We start from the raw sequence: 27,735 nt of genomic DNA, 5'->3' as shown, positions 1-27,735 counted from the left end.
AGCATAGGTCCAAACAAAGACATACCACAGTGATACAAATTATTCCAGATTAATGAATAGTTCTGCTTAAGTGAAATAAATTAAAAATCAGAAATAATTTCCGTTGTACCTGAGTTTTATTGATTTTTGCAACTGATTAACTTGAGGTGCTCTTCCCTATTAATTAGGCGCATGTTTTGTTGGAAATGTTATATTTCACAAGGCGTGCAACAATGTTCTCTCTTCTTGCAGGGATTAATCTTAGGAATAGTCTATTTGCAGCACTATAAAAGACCATATGTATCTGGCATGACCTGCCAACTTATCTAAACAGCCGCTCCTCATAAGTGAGCGTATACAGTGAGGGTCAGAGGGTTATTCCTTCGTGAGGGGAGTCAGAACCAAACTTGATTTTGTCCTTTATCCAGAGCTCTTCTAGCACAAAAGAAAATAAGACTTGCATTTTTTACAAGCTCTGAATGAAGAAATTTGGTAATACACAATTGTTCTTGTAAAGTACTTTATGGTGCTATTGTAAGATAACACAGGAGCCATTTTAGGCATAGGAAGCTCTCAGAAATAGCAATATGATAATGACTAGATAATCTGCTTAAGTGAAGTGGTTGAATATTGTCCAGATATTTATTTGTCACAAGTATGGCTTAAATTAACACTGTAATGAAGCTACTGTGAAATTCCCCTATTTGTCACACTACCTGTTCGGGTCAAAGCACCTAACCTGCACATTTTTCAGACTGTGGGAGGAAACCCACACAGCCACAGGGAGAACATGCAGACTCCACGCAGACAGTTACCCAAACCAGGAATCGAACCTAGGTCTCTAGTGCTGTGAGGCAACAGTGCTAACCACTGTGCCAGTGTGCCATCCCAACAGAGACTCCCCTGCTCCTCTTCAAAGTAATGCCATTCAATCTTTTACATCTATCTGAGAGATCAGACTAGGCCCCAGTTTAATGTCTCATCCAAAAAGTGATGGATCTGACAATGCAGCACTTCCCCAGTACTGCACCAATGTGTCAGCTTCGATTTTGTGCCCAAGATTCCGGAGTCACTGGATAGCCATTGGGCAGAGGAATGTCGGTAGCACACTACAAATATTGTCAAAAAAAATTAATCAGCTTGATCAACACAGATTGGAGATGAAGCCTTATCGCTCAATCCTCTGCTAATCATTGCCTTTACCAACTGAGCAATGTTCTTACTTTTCTGGTATATCTGCTAAAAGCAGAAGAATGAAAGTGCATCAAGAAAATTAAACGACTGATCTTTTTTAAAAAAAGGTATTTCGCTTCCAATATTCTCAGTGACATGTGTGGCTCTCATTAAGGAGAAATGTGATAGCTGGGGTCACCGTATTGACAAACAACTCCACAGAGTATGTTTTCAGTGGGATCCATAACAATCTCTCAATCCATAAACCTAAATTATACTCAAAGGACTTAAAAATATTTTTTCATTAAAAAAACCCTTTTGATCTAATGATGAATTGACAAGGTGAAGCTAAAGGATAACTTATAGCTGCTGTACTGAGCCATTATGGAATGGAAGGATGGTGTAGCCATCTGTGGCACTCCACTTCAAGTGACTCACTGTTTTTGTTCACTTCTGATGAAATGGTTATTAACATTTGAGCCTGGTAGCACAGTTGACTACCAATATCTATTGTACTGACTGCAAGCCAACACAGTCTGGGTGGAGACATTCAGCAGATGTAAACGCCTATAATCATAAGTCTTTGTCCTGCCGAGCTCGGGTTGCTAAATGTTCCAGCCCAGCTAGCTGTAACATTTCATACACAATAGTCATACTATTGTCATACACAATATAAATGGAAAATTCTGGAAATTCTCAGCAGGTGTGGCAGTATCTATGGAGAAAGAAGCATTTGTTGGATATGGGCGTCACTGGCTGGCCAGCATTTATTGCCCATCCCTAGCTGCCCTTTTTCAGAGGGCAGTTGAGAGTCAACCACATTGCTGTGGATCTGGAGTCACATGTAGGCCGGAGCAGGTAAGGATGGCAGATTTCCTTCTCTAAAGTGACATTAGTGAATCAGATGGGTTTCCCCAACAATTGACAATGGTTTCATGGTCATCAGTAGATTCTTAATTCCAGATATTTTTAATTGAATTCAAATTCCACCATCTGCTGTGCCGGGATTTGAACTCAGGTCCCCAGAACATGAGCTAAATTTCTGGACAGAAGCCTAGCGATGATAACACCAGTGGTTCAGGTCTGGATGTGATCTGCTGAATATTTCCAACATTTTCTGTTTGCATTCCAGATTTCCAGCATCCGCAGTATTTTGTTTTTGACTGAGTCATTCACATTAGATGGGACCCAGATTTGGTCCCCTACATTGAGGGAGTTGCCACTTGTATCAGTGTTCTCTGGATTAGAATGAGAAAGAACAAAGTTCCCAGTTCCAATCACTATCCATTGAACTATGTTTAAAAGTGCACTTGTGTGGATGTCTGAGGTGTGCTGACACTCCTGGAACTAACCTGCATGGGGAGTAAAATAAAGAAACTATTTTACAAAAAAAGGTACTAAAAATTTCAGGTATTCTGGTTTTCTTTGAAGTTAAGACACAAATAGGAATATTCATTAATAATTTGTGATGAAAATGCAGAATTGGTACTGATCTGACCCACACAAGCCATCCAGTGAACAGCAACGCCCCCCCACCCCCACTCAATGAATCCAAGTTGCTGTGGCCTTTTCCATGATTTGCCATTTGGCCTTCATTTTGGCTACAGCTTTCTTGTCTGACGGTCTGGATGCCCCTCGGTGTCCGTACTCCCAGTTTTTGTCCAGTCTGTGTCCAATTTGTTTACAGCACCCATCAAAGCGGAGACAAAATAATTGGTAAATGTCTCGTCAAACCGTCAACACCTTTTCCCAAAGATAGGGGAGTCTAAAACCAGAGGGCAAAGGTTTAAGGTGAGAGGAGAGAGATACAAAAGGGTCCAGAGGGGCAACTGTTTCACACAGAGGGTGGTGAGTGTCTGAAGCGAGCTGCCAGAGGTTAGTAGTAGAGGGGGGTACAATTTTGTCTTTTAAAAAGCATTGAGACAGTTGCATGGGTAGGATGGGTGCAGAGGGATATGAGCCAAATGTGGACAATTGGGATGAACTTAGTGGTTAAAAACTGGGCTGCATGGACAAGTTGGACTGAAGGGCCTGTTTCCATGCTGTAAACCTCTCTGACTAATTCTCACAGCAATTCTGGGCATGGTTAATAAGGAAAAACTGTAACAAAGTCCAGTTTTTACAACTCTCACCGAATTAGCCCCGTCAAAATCCCAATAAGTCAGTGCAATGAAATCCTTAATGAACTTTTCTGATTAGTCAAAGTTTATCCATTTTTTAAAAACAGCATGTTAGTACTGAAGCCCCCCTCCCCACCCCACTCCCGTGGAGGTCATGCTGTGCTGCCATTGCAAGTGCTTGCTTGCTGTATCCTGGATACCTCGAATGGGGATCTGCTGACTGTTCAAGCGTTAGCAGTGCTTAAAAGAGCAGTGTTAGTCATTCAACTCCCACCCAGTTTTAGGGACGCCCCTTGTTTACTGTATTTTTTTTCTCTCCCTCCCCTCCCTCGCCCTGGGGAAAAAAAACCCGTAAGGCTGAACTGCAAAAATAAAAGATACCACGTCGGAGTGAGTGCAGTCTGAGCGCTGAGGCCGTTTCAGAGCACACACACAGAGCTCGCCAGCTGATAAATATTCATCGCTGCAAGACTGGAGCGCCCTTGAGGATTGCGGAGCAACTTTGAACGATCCCATTGGTTGTATGAATGCCCAGCTCTGTGCAGGATCTGAGCTGCTCCTATTGATCGGAAAAAAAAGGAGAGGCTGAGAGAGGCAGAAGACGCTAGTCCTGCTTCTTCTGAGGAACATGCCGGTGTTATTCAGGAAGGATTTCTTTGCTGATGGTTAAATATACCACCGACAGCGTCCCGATGCCGAGAGTATGACCAGCCGGGCTTTATGTTCCCCCCCTGTGCGAGTTAATATCAGCAGCGCAGCCACTAGCTCTTTGTACATGGCAACAAAGACAATAAACGGGTAAGTGGGGAAGTGTGTCTGCAGCCAAGATGCAGCACATCACACACACACACATTGAGCAAGCTCTCAGAGCCGCCTTCGCTATCCCAGTGTGTTAGAATGGGGATCTCAGTCCCCTCCCCATTTGCACAGGGAAGACTGGCTAGGAGAGAGAGAACCACATCAGGACACAAGCCGCAACCATCCAATTGATATCCAAACGGTTAAAACTGTTATTGGCAACGGCGGGGAGGGCTTAGAGAATTCTCATCTGAACGCCTGCAATTCAGGGTGACAGCAACTCTTTTCCTTTGGGTGTGTGTGTGTGTGTGTGTGCAATCTGGGATGGAGTGGGAGGAGTTTGTTGCGAAAAAGGATTGGAGTTCGCTTTCTTGTACCGGGAGGCGTGAGCGTTCCTGCTGTTATGTGGCATGCTGTTGGGGGAAGGCGCTGATAGTGCTTGTTTAGAGGGATTCCAGAGAATCAGTTCAAACCCAGAGCTAGGCTGCCCATACAAAGTTCAGTGGCCACCTCTCTGATCCATCTCTGGCTTCTGCTGGGTCTGTGCCAGACATATTTTGCTGTTTTTGACATGACTCACAGGCCAATATTCTGCCATTGCAGCAACGTGTTAAACCTCCAGATCCCACCAACATCATGCCATCAGAATACTGAGGGATGTGGCATTGGGCTGGGGGCTGTGCACTGTGGGTGAACACAGTAAAAAGTCTGACAACACCAGGTTTTAGTCCAACCGATTTATTTGATAATACTCACAAGCTTTCGAGGGGACTGCCTCTTCGTCAGGTGACGAAGAGGCAGTCCCCTCGAAAGCTTGTGAGTATTATCAAATAAATCGGTTGGACTAAAACCTGGTGTTGTCAGACTTTTTACTGTGTTTACGCCAGTCCAACGCCGGCATACCCACATCATCACTGTGGGTGAAGCAGTTTTCCAAAGTTTTTCATTCTTGTGTCTTCCCCCTGCCTTGATTCTTGCTGTTCTGCAGTTCTGTAGGTGCTCATTGCCCAAGGGGTTATTCTCAATGCATCAGCCTAGATATTGGCCATTTGACGATGAGGTGGGCCGTACAGCCCAACCCTGTTTTTCCCCTCTCTAAATGCATAAGCGCACTTTCCAGCAGGAGTTTCTGGTTTGCAATAACGTGGCTGATTTATTTATTTTTTTCTTTTCCACACAGTCCATAATGAAAGGCTAATTGTTGTGTTCCAGTTGTTTAAGTTTATTTATTAGTGTCACAAGTAGGCATTAACACTGCAATGATATTACTGTGAAATCCCCTAGTCGCCACACTTCAGATACACTAAGGGAGAATTTAGAATGGCCAACGCACCTAACCAGCACGTCTTTCGGACTGTGGGAGAAAACTGGAGCTCCTGGAGGAAACCGGCAGACACAGGGAGAACGTGCAGACTCCACATAGTCTCCCAAGCTGGGAATCAAACCTGAGTTCCTGGCACCATGAGGCAGCAGTGTCACTGTGCTGCCCACACAATTACTGCCTCATTAAAGGTTTGCAGCCTCTGACTTGCTCAGAAATTGAAACTTAAGTGCTACACACACAGCCGTTAGTAAAGTCATCCAGGTAACAGGAATGAGGGTCTGTCCATGGGCTCAGTAAAGGCAGTGACTGCATGTAATGTGCTGCATAAGCTAGGGAGACTACAAGTTCAATTTGTGGTCTGCACTATGTTAACTGTTCTCAGGGGGCTTTTAACATTGATTTAAGTGCTGATGAGGGAAGTAAGTAGCCAGTTCACCCTCTGCTGAAAGTTCCTATGTGTGACTGTCAGGTAAGGAAGGATAGAATGGAGCTTACGGTCAAAGAACCTGCCAGTTATTCAATTCACCATTTATATACTTGTACATCAGTGGTTGATTACTTGTGTGTGGTACCAGAAGGTGACCTCAGACCAAGGAATCATATTGCTGTATGATTCATTGTTCTTTCTCAACCTGGGCACTGAGGCACCTTATAATCCTTCTACTGTTACCTCGGTTAATGACTGGGAAGTCAGCCCTGATGTGGAGATGCCGGCGTTGGACTGGGGTAAACACAGTAAGAGTTCTGACAACGCCAGGTTTAGGTGCAACCAATTTATTTACTATCACATAAATTGGTTGGACTTAAACCTGGTGTTGTAAGTCAGCCCTGACCAGAGATCGAATTGGGAGTCTTACTGAATTTTAGACCTAAGTGCTAGCATGCAGTGCCTTTTGCCAGCTTGATAAGTGAATGAACATTTTGTTTTTCCAGTGCACTGCTCCCCCATGTTGTTCCTTGTTTTGTTTATATTGGGTAACTCACAAAATATTCCAAAGGATCTATCTGTTGTTCAATAACAGAGTTCTGAATAGCTCAACAATGTACCTCCAAGCTCAGCTGATGCAATCGGGGTCTCGCAAAGTGTTCCAAAATATAATGGGCCACCAGTGAAGAGGTCTGATGTGTCACCAGTGGGAAGAGAGTGCAGAGGATCTGAATGAGCAGTAACTCAAACTGATCCATTATGTTAATACTTTTTGTCTGTAGCTTGGGAGTGAAACTGGTGTGGTGATTAATAGACTAGTTTTAATGGTAAGTGTTGATCCTAAAATAAAAAGGATTTTCCCCAATTGCCCACTTAGTTAATGGGCTGGCCAGTGTGTAACTGCATCGTTCTGATAAGGAAGGCCTCATCTGATAAAATGTGGAAATGCTACAATAGGGCATAGCATCAAAAGGGAGAGATATCAGCCACATATATCCATAGGTGTACTTTCTAGCTGGAAAATACAGCGGGATATTGAGCAAGCTTGTGCTTGGTTGGGGTACTACCACAATGGAATAGTGAGTCACCAACTTGGTTCATACGTAACCGATGACCATGCTTTCAAAGTCCTGAGAAGTGTGTGCTCGTTGTGGAACTAAAGGATTGCAAATTTTATTCAAAAGGTGGGGAGAGGCATAAACCAGCAAAGCCTGTCCGTGAACGGAAAACTACTAGAAACCATTGGCCAGGACAAAATTCATTCTAATGTAGGTTAATAATTGTCAGCCAGCATGGATTCATTAAAAAACAAATCATTTCTCAGTAATCCGATTGAATACTTCAGGGAGAAGGTTGATAAAAGTAGTGCATTGGATGTTTATATAGAATTTCAACATGCATTTGATGAAAAAAGATAAAGCACTTTTCATGAATGTAGAACCATAAAATCCATACTGTGCAGAAAGAGGGCATTTGTCCCACTGAGTCTGCACAGACCCTCCAAAAGAGAATCTCATCCAGGCCCTCCCCTCTGCTCTATCTCCATAACTCTGTGCATTTACCATGGCTAATCCACCTAAGTTACACATCTTTGGACACTAAGGGGCAATTTAGTTGGTCAATCCACCTAACCTGCACATCTTTGGATTGTGGGAGGAATCCAGAAGAAACCCACGCAGACACGGGGAGAACATGCAGACTCCACATAAACAGTCACCCGAGGTCAGAATTGAACCTGGGTTTCTGGCGCTGTGAGGCAGTAGTGCTAACCACTGTGCTGCTGCGAATTCTTCAGCGAGTAACTCACCTCCTGACTCCTCAAAGCCTGTCCACTATCTACAAAGCTTAATTTAGGGGTGCAATGGAATACTCTCCACTTGCCTGGACGAGTTCAGCTCCAGCAACACTCAAAGGAGCTCAGTACCATCCAGGACGAAGAGCCTCCTTGATTAGCAATCCATCCGTCAGCTTAAACATTCACTCCTTCTACCGCTGACGCACAATGGCAGTCATGTGTACCATCTATAAGATGCACTGCAGCAATCCACTTTGACAGCACCTTGCAAACCCGTGACCTTTACCACCTAGAAGAATAAGGGCAACAGACACATGGGAGCACTATGACCTTCACGTAACATATCATCCTGATTTGGAACTATCACTGTCCCTTCACTGTTGCTGGGTCAAGATTTGAGAATTTACTTTCTACCAGCACCATGGGTGTACCTACAATACATGGACTGCAGTGGTTCAAAAAGGCAGCTCACCACTACTTTCTCAAGGGCAATAAATGCTGGCTTAGCCAACAATGCCTACAGTCTATGTGGGGAGTTATCCTACCCTCTGTTATCCTACCTAGAACTCTCAGTTTAAAAAAATAAACTAATGGAACAAATTTATTACAACTTATAAAATCTGGATGCAAAGCTTTAAGACTGAACCTGACATTTTGTAGGGTTTCCCCGGTTTCCCAACATAATTTGTATGGTGCTTAAAGGTTGCTAAGCACCAGGGAGAAGGCATAAGAGAATTCAAGGAGCCCGGCAAAACTGTGTATGTCTCATTAAAGTTTATTTCTGACTCATTTCTGTAGGATTATTTTGGTTTTCAGTTGCTGCCAACATCTTGACATCTCCTTTGTACCATTTGCTGTGAAGCTGCTCTCGCCCCCCCATCCCCACGCCTGCCTGCTCACAAAGGGCAGCAAATGCCATTTCTATTGAGAATTTCTCTGTATCTTGGCTTTTTAGACGTGAAAGAGCAATGGAGAAATCTCTGACTGATTCAGCAACACTACATGGTACTCCACCTCACATTGGATGCGCATACCTGTATCGTTTGAAATTAATTAGGTCCTTTATCTGGGAAACCATCGATGATTTGTGCTGTCAGTCAGTCTATGGCCCACCTCGACTGGAGGCACGGCCTTCCAGGAGGCGAAGATCACGCAACTGCTGTTAACTTCGATGCGGTGGAATCATTCCAGGCTGCCCTCTGCACTAACATTTACTAGTCAACTGTGCACATATTCACTAAGCAAATCACGGATGCAGTTTGCTAAGACAAACAAATTCACATTTATTCCATACACAGTTGGCAGTATCATGAAAGGGCAAGCAGTCATAGTTTGCTCCCACATGTCCCCATGTGCTTCCCTGCTCAATGTCGCTGCCTGTGATAAAAGGTTGCACTCTTTCAATGGGTAGTTCGTTTGTAACACTGCATAATTCAAGTGAATGATCCCTTCCCTTGGAGCTGCCACAATGCTTTCCTTTTAAGGCGTTCCACCTCCATACCCTTCCCTGTGTGCAACAAGTCGCCAAGTTCTCATTCATGCAATCTGATTAGAGCTAATTCCAAACTTTGGCAGGCATAGTGGTTGCATGTACAACATCTTTAGTCCGATCATAATTTGAATCGTTTCAATGAAAACGTATATTGTGAATGTTCCTGATTCTTATGCAAGCGTGTTTCCTTTGATGCCAAAGTGCAAAATCATAAAGACCGTTTCCCTGCGCCCCCCCCCCTCTCCTCCTATTCTAACATAGACTTGAGTAGTGTACCAGAATCAAGGCTTAAGGGGAGAAAGCAGGTATATGGGATTGAGATAGTGGGTCAGCCAGGATCAGATTGAAGGTAGAGCAGGCTTGAAGGGCCAAGTGGTCTACTCCTGCTCTTAGCTTCTATATTTTAATGTTCTTGTCCAGCTCAAGGGATGTTAGGATTTGCTGTCCATGGTCATTCACACAGCCTATTTCTGCTGGCTGGGAAGCCTAGGACCAGAGACCATAGTCTAAAAATGAGAGCTGGACCTTTTAGGAATGAAATAAAGAAATAGCTCTATACATAAAGGGCGCTAGAGGTTTGGAACACACTTCTACAAATGGCAGTTGATGTCAGGTCACTTGTTAATTTTAAATTTGAGAGAGTTATGTCAACCAGAAGAAGTAATAAGAGAAATGTACATGTTGTTGTGGTCATTATCTCATTGAATGGCAGAACAGGTGTGCTAGACTAAATAACTGACTTCATTTCCTCTGTTGTTAGCCTATTTAGATGGTTCAAAGGAAGCTTCTACTATGACTTAATGTTAGTAACTTGGGGCACAGGGGACAGAACCGTGTTTGAATTGAATGTTTAAATACCGAGGGGGTTTTAAAAAGTTTAAAGTGCTCATCTTCAGGTCTTTGGTTCGTCAACTGAACTCCAGCTGAACCCTGGTTAGCAGTGCCTCCATCTGCATCCCATTTGCTGGCCATTACCTTGGAAAACTGTGCATTCCTCTGGTGGAAAGGCCAGGAAAATCCACCTTCATAAACCATATTCTTGCGAGTCTCCTAGGTATTGTCACAGTGGGAAATGTGCACCAGGGGGATAGGTATCATATTATAATGGGAGTTTCCCATGACTGAGAAGGTCATTGTCTCCTCAGAAGTTGGCTGCAACTTTTGTGATGCTGCAGAGGCAGCCATGGCCTGTTTCCCTCCTATCAAGTGTGAGTATCGGAAGAGATTGATGAGTAGGAGGGCTCACATGTATTGTCATGCTGAAACACTGCATCACCATCATTGCTGTTCTGCTTGTATTAGGCGTTGGCTACATGTGGAAAACAGACCTATTGCTTTCAATGAAACATAAAAGTCAAGTCACACTAGAGACTTGTCTGCAAACCTTAGGAGAGCAATACATCAAGGAACCATCTAGGGAACAGACATCTTTAGATAATGTCTTGTATAATGAGACAGAGTTAATAAGTAATCTCAATGAAGGATCCTTTGGGAAAGATTGCTTATAATGTGTAGAAGCTGATATTAAGTTTGGGAATCATGTAGTTAAGTCCAAAACTGAAGTCTTGAGTTTAAGTAAAACCAATAATGGTGTTATGAGAGACAAGCGACTGAGAGATTGGGACATTGGAGTAAAGATTTGTTGGTAGATAAGCAAGGGCAAATATTTAAAGGAATAATTTGGAATTTTCCATGAATACGCATTTCCTTGAGGAATAAAAGCTCCAGTGGAAATATGGTGCAGCTGTGGTTAATGAAAGCAGTTAAGGATAGTATTTGATTAAAAGGAGAGCTTACAACATTTTCAAAAAATAGTGGGAAGCTGAGAATCAGAACGTTGTAAAATATTAACAAAAGGTGACCGATAAATGGATATAGAGGGAGAAAGTTGAAAGTTAGAATAAAACTGGCAAGATGTATAAATGATGTGGAGATGCTGGCATTGGACTGGGATAAACACAGTAAGAAGTCTCATGACATCAGGTTAAAGTCCAACATGTTTATTTGGTAGCACAAGCCACTAGCTTTCAGAGCACAGCCCTGAAAACTGGTGGCTTGTGCAACCAAATAAACCTGTTGGACTTTAACCTGGTGTTGCGAGACTTCTTAAGATATATACAGATACTTTTATTTGTTCATGGCATGTGGGCACCAGTGGCTAGGCCAGCAATTGTGGCCCATCTCTAATTATCCTGGAGAATTTCTTGAATCGTTGCAGTCATTTTGGTGCAGGTACACCCATAGTGCTGTTGGGGTTTGGAGTTTCAGGATTTTGATCCAGCAACAGTGAAAGAATGAAGATAGAAAGGAACTCAAATGGTGTTGCTCTCATGTGCTTGCTGCCCTTGTCCTTCTAGGTGGTAGAGGTCACAGGTTTGGGAGGTACTGTTCATGGAATCCATACAGTACAGAAAGAGGACATCTGGCCCTTCAAGCCTGCCCTGACAACAATCCCACCAAGGCCCTATCCCCGTAACCATGCAAATCTCCCTGATACTAAGGGGCAATTGAGCACGGCCAATCAACCTAACTCACACACATCTGTACTGGGGAAGGAAACTCACACAGACATGGGGAGAATGTACAAACTCCATACAGATAGTTATCTGAGGCTGCAATTAAATGCAGATTCATGGCGCTGTGAGGCAGCAGTGGTAACCACTGTACCACCATGCCACCCACAACAACGGCGCCTAACATGGACCACTGTTGGGGAAGCCTTAGAGAATTTTTGCAGTGCCTCTTGTGGATGATACATATTGTTGTCACTGTACACCAGTGGGGAGGGAGTGAACATTTGAGATAGGGATGGACTGCTTTGGGTTGGGTGGTGTTGAGCTTTTTGACTGTTATTAAAGTTACACTTATCCAGGCACGTGGAGGGTATCCCATCACATTCCTGACTTGTGCCTTGTAAATGGTTAACAGGCTTTTAGAGGGCCAGGAGGTGAGTTTTAAAAGGATGTGGGCCAAATGCAGGCAACTTGGACTAGTTCAGTTTAGGAAACCTGGTTGGCATGGACAAGTTGGGCAGAGGGGCCTGTTTGCATTCTGTATATTTCTATAACTCAGTTATTCAGTGCAGAATCCTCAGGCTCTGTCTTGCTGCTGTAGCCACAGTATTGATGCAGCTTATCCACTTAAGTTCCTGCTCGGTGGTGACTCTCAGAATGTTGATGGAAGGAAATCAAAGATAGTAATACTGCTGAATGACAAGAGGAGATGGTTTATGATTAGATTTTATCTTGTTGTAGATGGTTATTGTTGCCAATTGTGTGAAATGAATGTTACTGGCTACTTATCAGCCCAAGCGTGTAAGAGCTTTCACATGTATGTAAAAAGAAAAAGGCTAAACATTAGTTCCTTCGAGACAAAGATAAGAGAAATTATAATCATTAATAAGAAAATGGCAGAGGGGAGATAATGGCCTAGTGGTATTATCACTAGACTATTAATCCCGAAATTTATCTAATATTCTGGGAACCCCACCATGGCAGATGATGGAATTTAAATTCAATTAAAAAAAATTTGGAATTAAGAATCTACTTATCTGGTAGATTTATAAAACTTACCTGGTTCACTAATGTCCTTGAGGGAAGGAAATCTGCTGCACTTACCTGGTCTGGCCTACATGAGCCTGAGCAATGTGGTAGACTCAAAATGCCTTCAGGCGACTAGGGATGGGCAGTAAATGCTGGCCAGTGTTACCCATGTCCCACGAATGACTAAAAAGAAATATTTTATTTGTCTTCAAAGTAGAAAGCACAAAGAACATATTGGACATTGTAGGGAACTAAGGTTCCATTGAGAGTGAGGAAATAAAAGTAATTAATATTAGTTTTTAAAAAATAACTGGAGAAATTAATGGAATAAAAACTGATAAATCCCTTGGACTTAATGGTCTACACCCTGTGGTTTTAAAGGAGGTGGGTGCATTGGTCTTCACCTTCAAGAACTCTCTAGATTCTGGAATGATCCCTGAGGTTTGGACGGTAGTAAATGTAATCCCGCTATTCAAGAAAGGAGGAAGAAGGAAAACAGGAAAATGCACACTGGCTAGCCTGACATCAATTGTTGGGAAAATACTGAAGTTTAATAATGATGTGGTATCAGGACAGTATGGAAAATCACCATATGATTAGACAGAGGAGGCAGTTTTGTAAAAGGACAAATCTGTTTAACTGGTTCATTAGAGTTTTTTGATGGTGCAGGGTAAATGAAGAGAAGACTAGTGAATATAGTACATTTGGGTTTTCCAAAGGCATTTGATAAGATGCCAGTAGATTTTTTCACAAGGTCATGGCTCATGGGATTGACGTTAATGTATTAGCATGGCAATAAGAGAGAATTGGTTGAGTGATAGTAAACAATGTAGGAATCAATGGGTCATTTTCAGGATGCAAGGATGTAACTGGCCAAGTTCCACACGGATCAATGTTTGAGCCTCAGCTGTTTACAACCTGTATCAATGACTTAGATGAGTGGGCCAAGTGTGATATATGTAAATTCACTGTTGATATTAAGCTTGGTGAGAAACTAACTTTGAAGAGGGTGCAAAAAGGCTGTACAGGAATTTTAAGTGATTAGGTGTGATGCCATTGTACCTTTAAGAAATGTTTTAAATCATGATCTCTGCAGTTTGTAAGCCAGCCTGTTGTTTTTGTTCTGGCACCAGCTGCCTACTTAGATGTCCTCTTATTGCTGCTTAAATGTTTATTTTAACTCTGGGCCTCATGCAATGTCCAGGGTTTTTATGACCTTGATTTGTTGGAGCAAGGATGATTGACAGGTCAGGAGACAGGGGTCAGTTTGGGCTGCAAGCTGCTTTTTTCATTAGAAGGTGTTTTACTGCAGGTTGGATGCAGTGTTCTGTCTCTTCTTGATGTTTTTGGGAAGCAGTTCTAACTTCAAGCTTGTCTGTGTGTGTGTGTCAAGAAAGCTGCAGTAGCCAACCAAAGGACTAAGTGCCAGCATCACGTGAGCATTCTTATTTTCTGTGCTAAACATATGGTAGGTATTTGTTTGCTTGGAACAGTATTTAGCTGTTAAGGTTTATACAATATCATGGTTGTATTTTTTCCCTTGTTTGTAATTGGTAAAAGTTATTGCTAATTTCTTGCTACATCTTAACTGTATTCTTAAATAAGCTCTGTTTGATAAAAGGTCCCTAGTGGGTCATTTGAATCATACCTAAGCATCTCATGCTTATCCTAGCCAATTACAAAACTTATGATCCAGGGGGACTTTATAAAACACTTGAGTTTCTGCTGTGGATTATAACATAGACATGTGGGGTAGTGTGAAATTATCAACCTCAGTAGGCAGAATGCAAAAGCAGAATACTTCTTTAAAAAAGGTAAGAGAATTGTAAATGTTGGGATTCAGAAGGATTGGGCAGTGCTTGCACACTAATCACAGAAAGTTAGCACGCAAATACAGCAAGCAATTAGGACATCAAATAATACATTCACCTTTAGTGTAAAGGATTGCAGAGGACAGCCCCCTAAGGCCTCCAACAATTTGATCTCGAGGAACTAATTTAAACATATAATTTATTTTCTTTTTATTCCATTAATAATCAAAGTGCATGTGTCACCTGTACAACTCATCTTTTCTTGTGTGTGTAAGGGAGTGAGTGTTTTGTTGAGTTCACATTTCAGGTGTTGTGTGAGTTTCTTTTCTTGTGATTTCAACTTAGCAGAAAGCCTGCTCATATGTAAGGTCATACACTCACCAAGTTTAGACTGCTCTTTCTAAAATATACATCTTGCTGCAAACAACCGAGTGACGAGGGAAAAGTTAACCCACCAGCTCTCCCCATCCGTAACAAAACTGCTAAATTTCACATAGCTGTGACGGACATACAGAAAGAAACGTAAAGCCAAAATATATACTGACCTAGGTCTTGAAGGTGTCTGGTGCCAGTTGACTGTTGTATTTGGTAAATCTCACTGCTTTGTGGGGGATTTTTATCTCTTTCTCAAGTCTGGAAACTGATATTTACGATTGATACAATCCCACATTTGAGAATTTTAAGCAGTAGAATTTCAAGTAAATTACCCCTCGCATGGTTAATCTGAGATCATTATAAGTTGCTTAGGAGTGACGTTTTACATTATTCTTCCTTCACTAGGGGTTCTGTTGACTTCTATCTTCTTTCTTGAGCGTTCTTTTGTGGGACTTTTCAGGGGTTTACATAGGGATTACAGATTTTCAAAGACCTCATACTCTTCTGGATGCGATTGGTTAGCTGGCTACATGGTCGGCTGCTGGTTGGTTAGAATATTCCCAAGTTAGCTGCCATTGGCTTAGCCATGTATGGACTTCTTCCTGTTGTCACTGTGATTATATGTGTGGCTTCAATCAGCCTCCACTAATTTCAAGCAGTTTACTGCGATTAACAGTTCTATTCAATTCAAACTTTTTTCTCTCAATTAAGTAGAATCACTGCAATTAGCAAGCAATGATGTAATTAGCAATTATCACACCTATCCAGTTTCCATGCAGCAAACACTGCTCTGAATTCACAGCCAGTCTGTTAACGCTTTCTTTACAGTTTTTCATAGGCTTAGCATGGCAGCACTGCAATATTTAAAATAATTAATTCTTACATATTGTGAAAAGATCAGTAATGCCTAGGGCACAGGTTAATCTCCACGTGAGCTCATTCAAATATTGATTTAACATTGTCAGTAATACATGTTGGGATACAGTGAAAAGTATTGTTTCTTGCGCATGATACAGACAAAACATACTGTTCATAGAGTACATAAGGGAGAAGGAAAGGATAGGGTACAGGAGATAGTGTTATAGTCGTAGCTAGGGTGTAGAGAAAGATCAGCTTAATGTGTGACAGTGCCATTCAAGAGGGTGGTATGGTGGCACAGTGGTCAGCACTGCTGCCTCACAGCACCGGAGACCCAGGTTTAATTTTGGCCTCAGGTCACTGTCTGTGTGGAGTTTGTACGTTCCTCCATGTCTGCGAGGGTTTTCTCCAGCTGCTCTGGTTCTCTCCCGCAGTCCAAAGACGTGAGGGTTAGGTTGATTGGCCATGCTAAATTGACCCTTAGTGTCAGCGGGATTAACAAGGTAAATGTGTGGGGTTATGGGAATTGGGCCTGGGTGGGATTGTGGCCAGTACAGACTCAATGGGCCGAACGGCCTCCTTCTTTCCTGTAGAGATTCTATGAAAAGTCTGATGGCAGCAGGGAAGAAATTGTTCTGAGTCAGTTGGTATGTGTTTTCAAGCTTTTGTATCTTTTTCCCAACGGAGGAAGGTGATAGAGAGTATGTCCGGGGTACGTGGGGTCCTTAATTATGCTTTTCCGAGGTAGTGAGGCGGGGGGTGGGTGATACATTTCCACAGGTGTGAATTTTCATGTGAGACTGCAATTGTGTGGCCACCTGAATTCCATTTGCAACCAGTCCATGGGGAAGAAGCTGACAATGTTCTGACTTAGGTCGGCTAATTCAAGGCAGCCTGCAAAGCAAACCTGGGTTCTTCATTAAGTCCGGTTGGCCACTATTCATCTGATAGCACTCTGAGTCAAAGTTCTGAGAACAAGTTCACGACTTGAGCACCTTAATCAAGGCTGAGGGAATGCTGCCATGTGCTATTTTGCAGATGTGACGTTAAACCGAGGCCTCATTGCCCTCCCAGGTGGATGTAAAAATGCCATGTCACTCTTTTGAGGAAGCGCAGGAGAGTTATTCCAGTATCCTGGCCAATATTATCCTCGATCTCAAGCTGGGATCTTGCTGTGGATGAATTTGCTCTGTGTTTCCTACGTTACCGCACTGACTGCACTTCATTGGCTGCAAAGCACTTTGGGACATCCAGTGTTCATGAAAGCAAGTCTTTTCATTTCTGAATGGCCAAGCAGGACCGTTCTGTGAAAATTCACAGAGAAGACTGAGAGGCAACCTGATCGAGAGGTACAAGATTATGAGGGACATGGACAGAATGGCTAAGGAGAAGCTGTTCCCCTTTATTAGAAAGGTCAGTTACAAACGGACGTAAGGTCAAGGTGAGGGACAGGAGATTTAGGGGAGGTTGTGATGAAAATCTTCTTTACTCAGAGGGTGGAATGTGCTGCCTGGGAGGGCGATAGAGGTGGGTTGCCCTACATCCTTTAAAAAGGATCTGGATGGGCACTTGCCATCATAACATTCAAGGTGATGGGCCAAGTGCTAGTAGATGGTATTAGGTGGAAGTTCAGGGAGCTCTTGCTTGTCGATGCAGATTTGATAGGACGAAGGGCCTCATGATTCTGTGACTCATCGTCTAAAAGTTGCTGGACTCATTATCTAATTATCTATTGTGAATTGCACACATGAAAGCAATACAGATGTAGTAATTCATACCTGTGCCTGTTTCACCAGTGCAGCATACCCGTGAAATGGCCTGTGCCTGATCCGTCCTGGTGTTGGTCCTCTTGATAAAATCCAGGGTCCCTTTTAATAGGCATCTCAGTCTGACTATCTAAATTTGAATATCTAATGCCTGTTGCAAGGGAGTCCTTGCTAATGCTTCAGCAAGCCATGGCCTGACAAGTGTTCATTTCAGTTTATTGAATAAGTTCATCGGGTGGAACCACGTGGGATGCTCTGTCCATTGCGCAGCAGCCTAATTTCCTTAACCTTTACTGATCTGGGAAAGGCCTAAGATTCTTACACCTAAACTTTATTTATTTGTTTGGGTACACTGAGGGAGAATTTAAAGTTTTTTAGTGTCACAAGTAGACTTACATTAACACTGCAATGAAAATCCCTGAGTTGCCACACTTCGGCTGCTGGTTGGATACACCGAGGGAGAATTTAGCACGGCCAATGCACCTAACCAGCACAGCTTTCAGACTGTGGGAGGAAATCGGAAGGCACGGAGAAAACCAATGCAGACAGGCGGAGAACTTGCAAACTCTGCATAGGCACTCACCCAAGCCGGGAATCAAACCTGGGTCCCTGGCACTGTGAGGCAGCAGTGCTAACCACTATGCTACAGTACCACCTCTGATTCCGACAATAAAATTGATGTAGGCAAAAACATAACAGCAGAAGGTCACAGGGAAATTTTCAACACCAGGCTACCCATGTTTCAAATCAGGAACAGTTAGCACATTGCTAAAAAATGGAGCAAGGCACATTGGCAGTCGAAACCCAAGGCCAGACTGGTGAAATCTTCAGGTGGCTCTGTAAGTGAGCAAGCTACAACTCATGATTCCAGAGGGATGGCTGCTTACAGCACCTTGTTTACAATTCTCAGTTAGAAATGGGAAGAGCGAGCCACCATTCTGCCTTTCTCCACCAGTTTTAACTGCTACTGGCCGCTCAGTGAAGCGTCCGGAGGTGTATTTGGGAGAAGTTTTGTGTGATCAGGAGGAGTGTTTAAAAATATACCGAAAAGACTGTGCCTGTTGCAAATCTGTTCACAATCCCCTCTGTGGTCAACTCTGTGTCTTGGCCAAGCTGCTGGAAACAGACAAGTGCCAGCCTAACCACAACTGGTGAGCAGCCGTGGGGCATCCTTTGCTAACTGGCAAAAAGCAAATCCAGAGATTTGTTCAGGCCTCCCAGCACTAGTGGAAATCTCATTGAATGGCCGTCCACTGGGGGCAAAAGTGTGCGATCTCTGTTGAGATACAAGAGTCCCAGCTTCGCTGCTATTGGAAATACCTTTCAAAATTCAATATATCTGCCCGTGGAGTGGGTCTAGGTGCTCAAATGGTAAAAGCTATTCCAAACAGATTGCTTGTCGATTTAGATTTATGCCTTTCATAAATTTGCTTAAAAAAAATCTCCTGACCCTCTTAACCTTAATGGAAGAGGAGTGTTTGAGGACTCTGGGTCTGTGCTCAATGGAGTTTAGAAGGATGAGGGTGGGGGGAAATCTGATTGAAACTTACAGAAAACTGTAAGGCCTGGATAGAGTGGATGTGGGGAAGATGTTTCCATTAGCAGGCAAGACTAGGATCCGAGGGCACAGCCTCAGAGTAAAGAGATGACCCTTTAGAACCAAGATGAGGAGGAATTTCTTCAGCCAGAGGGTGGTGAATCTGTGGAATTCATTGCCACAGAAGGCCATGGAGGTCAGGTCATTAAGTGTACTTAAGACAGAGATAGATAGGTTCTTGATTGGTAAGGGGATCAAAGGTTACGAGGAAAGGGCGGGAGAATGGGATTGAGAAACTTATCAGCCATTGAATAGTGGAGCAGACTCAATGGGCTGAATGGCCTAATTCTGCACCTTAATTTCATTAGACACAGTAAGACACTGCACACCAAAATCTAGTGGATTTTGCTACCAAATAAACCTGTTGGACCTTAACCTGGTGTTGTGAGACTTCTTACTATGGTTACCCCAGTTCAGCACCGGCATCTCCATATCCTTATAAGACAGCTACGGTTCAAATTCCAAAATCTTGGTTGGATATCCCTGTTTGAAGACAATCTTGTATCGATTGTCGATGAGAGGTAAGATAATCAATCTGGGAACTGGAATGGAAGAGGTGCGCAAGGTGTTGTGTCTAATTACTGCTCAGCTGAAGCACAGTTCCTGTTGACATTGAATGACTAACCCAATGCTGGAGGCAAAGTCATCCATTTATTTGACATTGGAAGGATTTTAACTTCTGGCTTATCTACAAATAGTTAGTGTTTTCAGGAAACAAAGAGAAGAAAACTAGAGGAAAATATACTTTGTACTCCTTCAATTAGTAAACTTTACTGAAGAAGATACAACAATGAACAGCTGCAATCTATAATACCGACACAGTACGAATTCAGATAACCTCTTATCCCAGTGACTTTGTGAAAAAATGCTTTGAGTGATGTTCCACTGAAGCAGTATTAACTGAGTTTCCCATTAGCTAGATGAATGTAACCTTGGCCCATATAGACCAGGAAGGTCCCAGCAAGATAAATGCAAAATACTGTGGATGCTGGGATCTGAAACAATAACAGAAAAATGCTGGAAAATCTCAGCAGGTCTGACAGCATCTGTGGAGAGAGAATAGAGCCAACGCTTTGAGTCTAGATGACTCTTTGACAGGTTCCAGCAATGCTCACTTTACTGATCTGTGTTGAGTTGGCTGATATTGGCTTTGGCAGTGGAGGAGCCTTGAAGGGGAGTTGGGGGAGACTTTGATATGAATGGCTTAGTGGTAGAATTTCTTACCAACAAACACAGACTAGATGGTCACTGTTGGCTTGGTGTGGAGGGCCAATTAGGTATTGTAGAACCATTCTCCAACACCAAACCAGCATCTTTATGGAGAAATAAAGACCATTCTTTAATGTGAGGTTTGCCCAATATTACTACCTACCATATCTTTAATGGTGACAGGTTTTGCTGTCATTACTATTGTGATGCTGTTTTGGTTTAGTACCATGAGCAGTGTGCTTCATATGATGCTTTTTACCAGACATCTCCACAAGCTACAGCTTGTCACTTAGACATATTATTAAATGATAATTCCATGGCTTTGATTAAAACTCATGTTTCCTGCAACAGGAAGGACCGGGGGTCTTCTTGCTGATGTGACGGATGACGGTGTATTGTGGAATGGCTTCCTCCGATTCCCCTCCTCTCCAACCAGAAGGTAGGATATCACTGACAAATGTTCCCATCAATTCTGACATACTATTCAGGAATCTTGTTGTAGTACATCATAGTTAGAAACATGCTTAGGGGTAGGTAATGGATGTGTTCCCCATTTACGCTGCGACCCTGCTTCCTGAGTAAGTTTAAGTTTATTTATTAGTGTCACAAGTACACTTATATTAACACTGCAATGAAGTTACTGTGAAAATCCCTTAGTCGCCACACTCCAACGCCTGTTCGGATACACTGAGCGAAAATTTAGCACGGTCAATGCACTCTAAGCAGCATGACTTCTGGACTGTGGGAGGAAACCGGACGAAACCCATGCAGACACAGGGAGAATATGCAGACTCCTCACAGACAGTCAAATCATCCAAGCCAGGAATTGAACCTGGTTCGCTAGTGCTGTGAGTCAGCAGTGCTAACCACCGTGTCACCGTGCCGTCCCATATGATGGTACCCTATTATAAAGACATTTGCCACCCTTATCAGGATTCCACAATCTTGGAGATGTTTAAGAGCCACTATTTAATTTGGGTCACAAGCAAACAGTTTTTCCAATCATGGTTTTTCTGGAATGGACCAATTGGAAATTTACTCCTTAATGAATGTTTCTTTTTAAAATTATAAAATGTAAGAATAGAAAGGGGGGGGGGAGTGGGGTTGTTGGGAGAGATGGTTAATGATTACAACATTTTATAAATTGTCACTTCCCTACTAATGTACTTGTGTCAAATCCCTTCTTATGATGGATTGTCATCATTCCTTCATGCTTGGACAGAATGTATGCGAGTCTCAATATGACTCTGGAATTAAATTCAAATGAAGTACACATTGACCACAGGGAAAGAGATCAATGGAGTTACTTCCTGTGTGCTGAGGATACACTTTATAGCTGTAGAAGTGAAAGGCCTCGACAGGAAAGATTACTTGAAGCTAGGCTTTGCCAAACTGCTCCAAAGCCTAACGATGACAATGAAACCATTGTCATTAAAAACCCCTCTGGGTCACCAGTGTCTTTTAGGGACTACATGTGGATCCAGACTCACAGCAATGTGGTTAAATAGCTGAGCAAGTCACTCAGTTCAAGGGCAATTAAGGATGGGCAATGAATGCTGGCTCAGGAAGTGATGCCCACATAGTCTGGATGAATAATAACCAACATTCTGACTGCAATTAGCTTGAAAGTAATTATTGGCATCACTACTCTTCTCTCATTGCTTTGATGGGAGAGGATGAAGGAGTCCAAAGAGAGGGCCAGAGTTTCAGACTGCAGAGTAGAACTAATTGGTTATTGGTCAAATATCTATTTCCACGGAGAGATTCAGCATTCTGCATTATGCATTGTGCTGTAAGAAGGTAACCTCGATCTCATGAGCCACACTATCAGTGATCTCAAATGTTCAGCTCCTTCTAGGGCATTGTAGGGATTAGCTATAGTACGCTTCTTGTAGCGGCATATATATATATATATGTTAGATATAGATCAGACAGGTGTTGACTGCATTATTTGGCAAGTCCAGCTGATTCATTACCGTCTCCAATGAAGAGTACTTCCAAATTTCATTATATTGCATTACTCCCCAAGATGCAGGAGAACATTGATGATAAATTGAATAGAGTTCCTTGAGGAAATAATGGAGTGTATTGAAACAAGTGCTCTGGACTTCTGGAACTGATTTAATGAAATGCTTATTGATAAAGTGAAGGGGTGTGTGTGTGTGTATATGTGTACACTTCCGTGTGTAGCGTGGGTGTTTGTATGTGTACACATGTGCGTGCATGTGAGCGCATGCATATATGCATGATACCAAGTTGGGTGGGACGGTAAATTGTGACAAGATGCAGAGATCCTTCAGAATGACCTGGACAGGTTGGGTGAATGGGCAAATCAATGGCAGAGGTAGTATAATTTGGATAAATGTGAGGTTATTCAATTTGGAAGCAAAAACAAGAAGGCAGGTTACTACCTGAATAGCTGTAACTTGGGAGAGGAGAGTGTGCAGTGGGACCGGGGTGTCCTTGTGCACCAGTCACTGAAGGTAAGCATGCAGGTGCAGCAGGTGGTAAAAAAGGCAAATGGTATGTTGGCCTTCATTGCGAGAGGTTTTGAGTACAGGAGCGGGGATGTGTTGTTGCAATTATACAAGGCCTTGGTGAGGCCACACCTAGAATAGTGTGTGCAGTTTTGGTCTCCTATTCTGAGGAAGGATGTTCTTGTTCTTGAGGGAGTGCAGCGAAGGTTTACCAGACTGATCACCAGGGGATGGCAGGACTGATGTATGAGAAGAGATTGACTAGGTTAGGATTACTTTCACTGGAGTTCAGATGAATTGGGGGGAGGGGTAATCTCATAGAGACTTAGAAAATTCTAACAGGACTCGACAGGGGAGATGCAGGGAGGGTGTTCCCGATGGTGGGGGGAGTCCAGAACCAGAGGTCACAATCTGAGGATTCAGGGTAGACCATTTAGGATAGAGGTGAGGAAACATTTCTTCGCCCAAAGAGTGGTGAGCTTGTGGAATCCATTACCACAGGAAGTTGTTGATGCCAAAACATTGACTATATTCAAGAGATGGCTAGATATAGCATTCGGGATGAATGGGATCAAAGGTTATGGGGAGAAAGCAGGATTAAGCTATTCAGTTGGACGATCAGCTACGATCGTGATGAATGGCGGAGCTGGCTCAAAGGGCCAAATAGCCTCCTCCTGCTCTTGTCTTCTCTGTAAATACCTACTCACTTGAGGCTGGAAATCCCCTGAATGCTGAATTCTCATGTGTTGCCCACATGTACTTCTCTAATCTCCAGGAGGGTGCAATGAAGGATAGTTTAGTGAGGACAAGGCCAAATATAAATCAACAAGCTGTTTTTGTTTTGCAGAAAGTTTGAAAAAATGTGGTCACGAATACAATGAATTTCAACAAATTCTTAAGATTTTTCTTAACATGAAATATGAGGAAACCTGCCACACTGTCCCAGTTAACTGGCTAAATATAATACTCTGGCTAATAATTTCCCTGAGCTGAATCCTCACTAAGCTCAAAGAGAGCATGCTCACCCTGTATCAGCCTTCAGCATGTGATTTTCCAAACCCCATCTCTCTGTGTTCATTTCTTAGCCAGATCGGAAGTCAGCCTAGAGTCAGAAGGGGGGATTCTCCCACCCCGCCCCGCCCACCACGGGAACTGCAGTGGGCTAGGGGGCAGACCATGCAGAGGTCCATTGACCACGGCGGGATTCTCCGAATTTGAGGCATGTGTGGCTCCAGAATCCCACCCATAGAATCATACAGCATGGAAGCAGGACCTTTGGCCCATCGGGTCCGTGCTGACCATGGTGCCCTCCCAGCTAGTCCCAATTGCTAGCATTTGGCCCATATCCCTCTAATCCTTTCCCATCCATGCACTTAGAGTCTGATCTCTAAAACTCCCTGGCTCATTCTGTTCATAGATTGGCTCGCTGGGCTGCCAGCCAGACCTGAAAGTTGCCTTCTACTGAATTTTATTGAAAATAGCCATTGGAATGTACAGAGCCAAATTTCTGTCCGGGTGAGGAGATGCGTTTTTGTGAGCAAATCGTCCCACATCGCGTTTCTTTTTGGAGGAAATCCAGTTTTCCTCCACTTTCCTGACCCTATGCCATTTTTCTCTGGCCTTTTTGCGAGTCAGGAACACTTTGTGTGCCAAAGGTACCTGCCCTTGCTGAAGTTGGGCTCCCCATTTTAAATAGAGGATGAAAATTTGATTTCCTCATACATACCATTTTTGTCTGGTGGCGTAGGTTTTGGAAGGCCATTAAAGGCACACCAGGTTTGAGGCTTTATGAAGAAAAGGGAAAACCTGCTGAGAAATTGGGAACATTTTGGAAGTTAAGTAAAATTTTTTCACACTTCAAGCATCACTATTAAGTGATGTACTTTAATATAGATGTGAATTAATACACTGATCTATCGTAGGGACCTGACCTGCAAAGGTTACTTGACTCTTCCAAAATTGTTCATATGCATTACAGTACTTTTCCAATGGAGAAAATATTGTAATGTATTAAAGTAAGCTCAAAAACGGCTGTTACATTGTTGTGCTTTAATTTAGTTGTATTAGCCAATCTGACTGGTTAAAAAGAACATTGTTTCCGAAGATAAAACAAATAGTCTGCATTTGTTTCCCTTTCATTGATTGAAAGTTACTCTGTTTTGAAGTGGAAATGGATATCTGTTCTGTTAGTGGAACTGGAAAGATTTGTTATGATTGCTGTCCCATTATGAATGCTTGGCTGGGGTTCAAGAGCACCAACTCAGCAGGTGACCTAATTGAACAAAGAACTATTGAAACTTTTACAAGTCTATCAAAACAGAACATGTCTTTTATGTGGTTTCTTGTTTCTTTACAAACTTAATAGGTACTTAAAAGATTACAACTGCTTTTTGCCCCTTGGAGTTTTTCCGTCTGATAGTGAGTTTGAACTCAGGATTTGCTTCAATTGTTAGAGGTTTAATAGTTTTCCAATGGTTTTAAAATAACTTCCATTCCACTTGTATGGCTCCTATGGACTGTACATAGTGCCTACTAGGTAAATGGTAATAGAGGATAAACAGGGGACATTTATTTAGAGGTGGCTTAGGGAATGTGAGGTAGCATTGGGGACATAGAGATGGCATGGGAAATGAGTGGGCAGGGGTTGCAGGGGAATGTGAGATAACATTGGGGGCAGAGAGGTGGCATGGGAAATAAATGAACAAGGGTTGCACGGGGAGTGTGAGGAAGCATGTGTTGCATGTGGAATGTGAGTGGTCATGGGGTGGCATGGGAAATGTAAGGTGGCTTGGAGGCAGAGTAAGAATGAGGAGTGTGAGATGTAATATGATGAAATCAGTGAATGTGAGTTGGCAGGTGGGGGCGATGAGGTTTTTAAATAATGTTAGGAATTGGGCTGCTGTGTAGAGAGTCCTCTAACGCACCTGCCTCTGCACCGACGCTCCTCGTATACTCTGTCGCAGCTTGCAGAATGGACTATGGACCTGACTCAAGTAAAATGACCAGAAATTCCTTGCATAGTCACCGGGGTCCTCTTTGGCTTTTGGGAGCCAATGGAAGTAGAAAAGTTGGGTTTTCCCAGGCTCAGATGAAAATTCAGCCTATTGGGTTCATAGAGGCACTAGAATCTCTAAAACGAGTGCTTCATATCACAGACGAAAGTGGGAAGCAGTGTTTCACCAGCTGGTTCATGCGGATTTAATTCATGTTCCCATCTTATCGAAAGATTTAAATAACAATTTAATACAGACTAGACCAGAATCCCTTTGTGGAAAATAGTCAAAGCCCTGGTAACGTGACACATTTAAACACTCGTAAGCTTGTCTGAAGCAGATGTCATTTTGAGAGAAAATAGTGCACACATACGTGGGCTGTCCACTTCAAAACGTAAAGCTTTTCTGGGTCGATTTATTTTTGTAGCTCTCATCATATTGAGCAATGTGGCAAATTATGGCAATGCATTTGCCAAGCTTGCAGATCCCATTAACACTGTGGAAAGTATGTGCGCTGAAAACAGGAAGAGATTTGTATCAACAATTGGGCAGAAGTCCCACTGCTCTTGGTTATTGCCCAACTATGGTTGTGGAATGTTTATCCATTCGATTACACTTATAATTCAAGGTTTATAGCTTCACCTGACAGGGAAAAAAATAGTTGCATTTGAAAAGTTGATGTTTAAAGTTTATTTATTAGTCACAGATTGGCTCACATTAACACTACAATGTAGTTACTGTGAAAATCCCCTAACTGCCACATTCTGGCGCCTGTTCGGGCGCACTGAGGAAGAATTTAGCACAGCCAATGCACCTAACCAGAGCATCTATTGGACTGTAGGAGGAGAGCGGAGTACTTGGAGGAAACCCACACCGACATGGGGAGAATGTGCAGACTTGACACAGATGGTGACCCAAGCCAGGAGTTGAATCCGAGTCCGTGGCACTGTGAGGCTAACCACTGTGCCACCGAGCCACCCTATATAGCATCTCTCATATTAATATAGCTTTCATATTTTCATACGTCTTTCATATTTATATCATCTCTATAAAGCATCTTTCAGCATCTTAAGTCACCACAAATACTCCACAACCAATGAAATAGTTTGTGAAGTGTCACCATTGTTGTAATATCGGAAATGTGGCTTATAATTCATGGACAGCAGAGTTCCAGAAACCTGAAGGTGAAATTGACTGGATAAAGTGCTTAGCGATCTTGGTTGCTGACATCAACATTGGCCTAAATTTCAGGGAAAGCTCCCCTGTGGTTTTATGATGTAGTACCGTGAAATTATTTATATTCATCTGAGAGGACAGATGACACCTGAGTTTAATGTTGCATCCTCTGACAGTGAGGCATTCCCTCAGTACTGCTGTGAAGTGTCTGGCTAGATTTGGTGCTCAGGTCTCTGGAGTGGGACCCGAACCTGAATCTTCTCACTGGGAGACAGCGTGACCACTGAGCCTCGGCTGACCCCTTGTTAATCTGCCTGCTGAGAAAAGATTTCATCCAGTTGCAGTCTCCATAGTCAAAAGCTTGGCATTGCATTCATCTGCTTGGCTTCTGAAACAGCAGAATGAGTGCTATTTGGAAAGGCAGGAGTAAAGCTGGACTTCACATCAGGCACAGACATTCCAAGAACTCTGATGTGTTTTGCAGCTCTTGTTACAACATCGATCCCGACACAACAGGAATTCAGGTTTATCCCTGCGAGGAGGCAGCACCAAATCTTTGGTAATTGCTGCCAGCCAAAGGGTATTTCGAACCAAACACATTTTTACAGTAACAGAAAAAGACTTGGATTGATACAATTCTTTATTACATGTCTCAAAAAATGTACCCATAAATTAATTATTCACGTCCTCCTCCGTGAAGACAGAAACAAAAAAGTTATTCAATACCTTAGCCATATCCCCATCCCCTACCACTAGGTCCCCTTTCTCATCCTCTAAAGGACCAACGTTCACCCTAGCCAGCCTCTTCCTTTTTATATATTTA

General features: G+C 42.9%; 1 protein-coding gene across 2 annotated transcripts in view; it reads left to right on the top strand.

Moving 5' to 3' along the window:
* Window positions 1-3,854: 3,854 nt before the first annotated feature.
* Window positions 3,855-27,735, top strand: part of LOC145360297 (rho guanine nucleotide exchange factor 10-like protein) — a 200,192-nt gene continuing 176,311 nt past the window's right edge. For both annotated transcript variants that reach the window (XM_080215444.1, XM_080215445.1), the window contains exons 1-2: window positions 3,855-4,070; window positions 20,618-20,705. In XM_080215444.1, the coding sequence (XP_080071570.1) occupies window positions 20,651-20,705 (55 nt within the window). In that variant the 5' untranslated portion in view covers window positions 3,855-4,070; window positions 20,618-20,650. The remainder of the gene's footprint in view (window positions 4,071-20,617; window positions 20,706-27,735) is intronic.

Source organism: Carcharhinus amblyrhynchos, chromosome 30 (genome assembly GCF_965287045.1).
Source record: "Carcharhinus amblyrhynchos chromosome 30, sCarAmb.v2.hapA, whole genome shotgun sequence".
Lineage (NCBI taxonomy): Eukaryota > Metazoa > Chordata > Chondrichthyes > Carcharhiniformes > Carcharhinidae > Carcharhinus > Carcharhinus amblyrhynchos.
The sequence above is the reverse complement of the archived record's forward strand: the minus strand, read 5'-3'. Positions and strand labels throughout refer to the sequence as shown.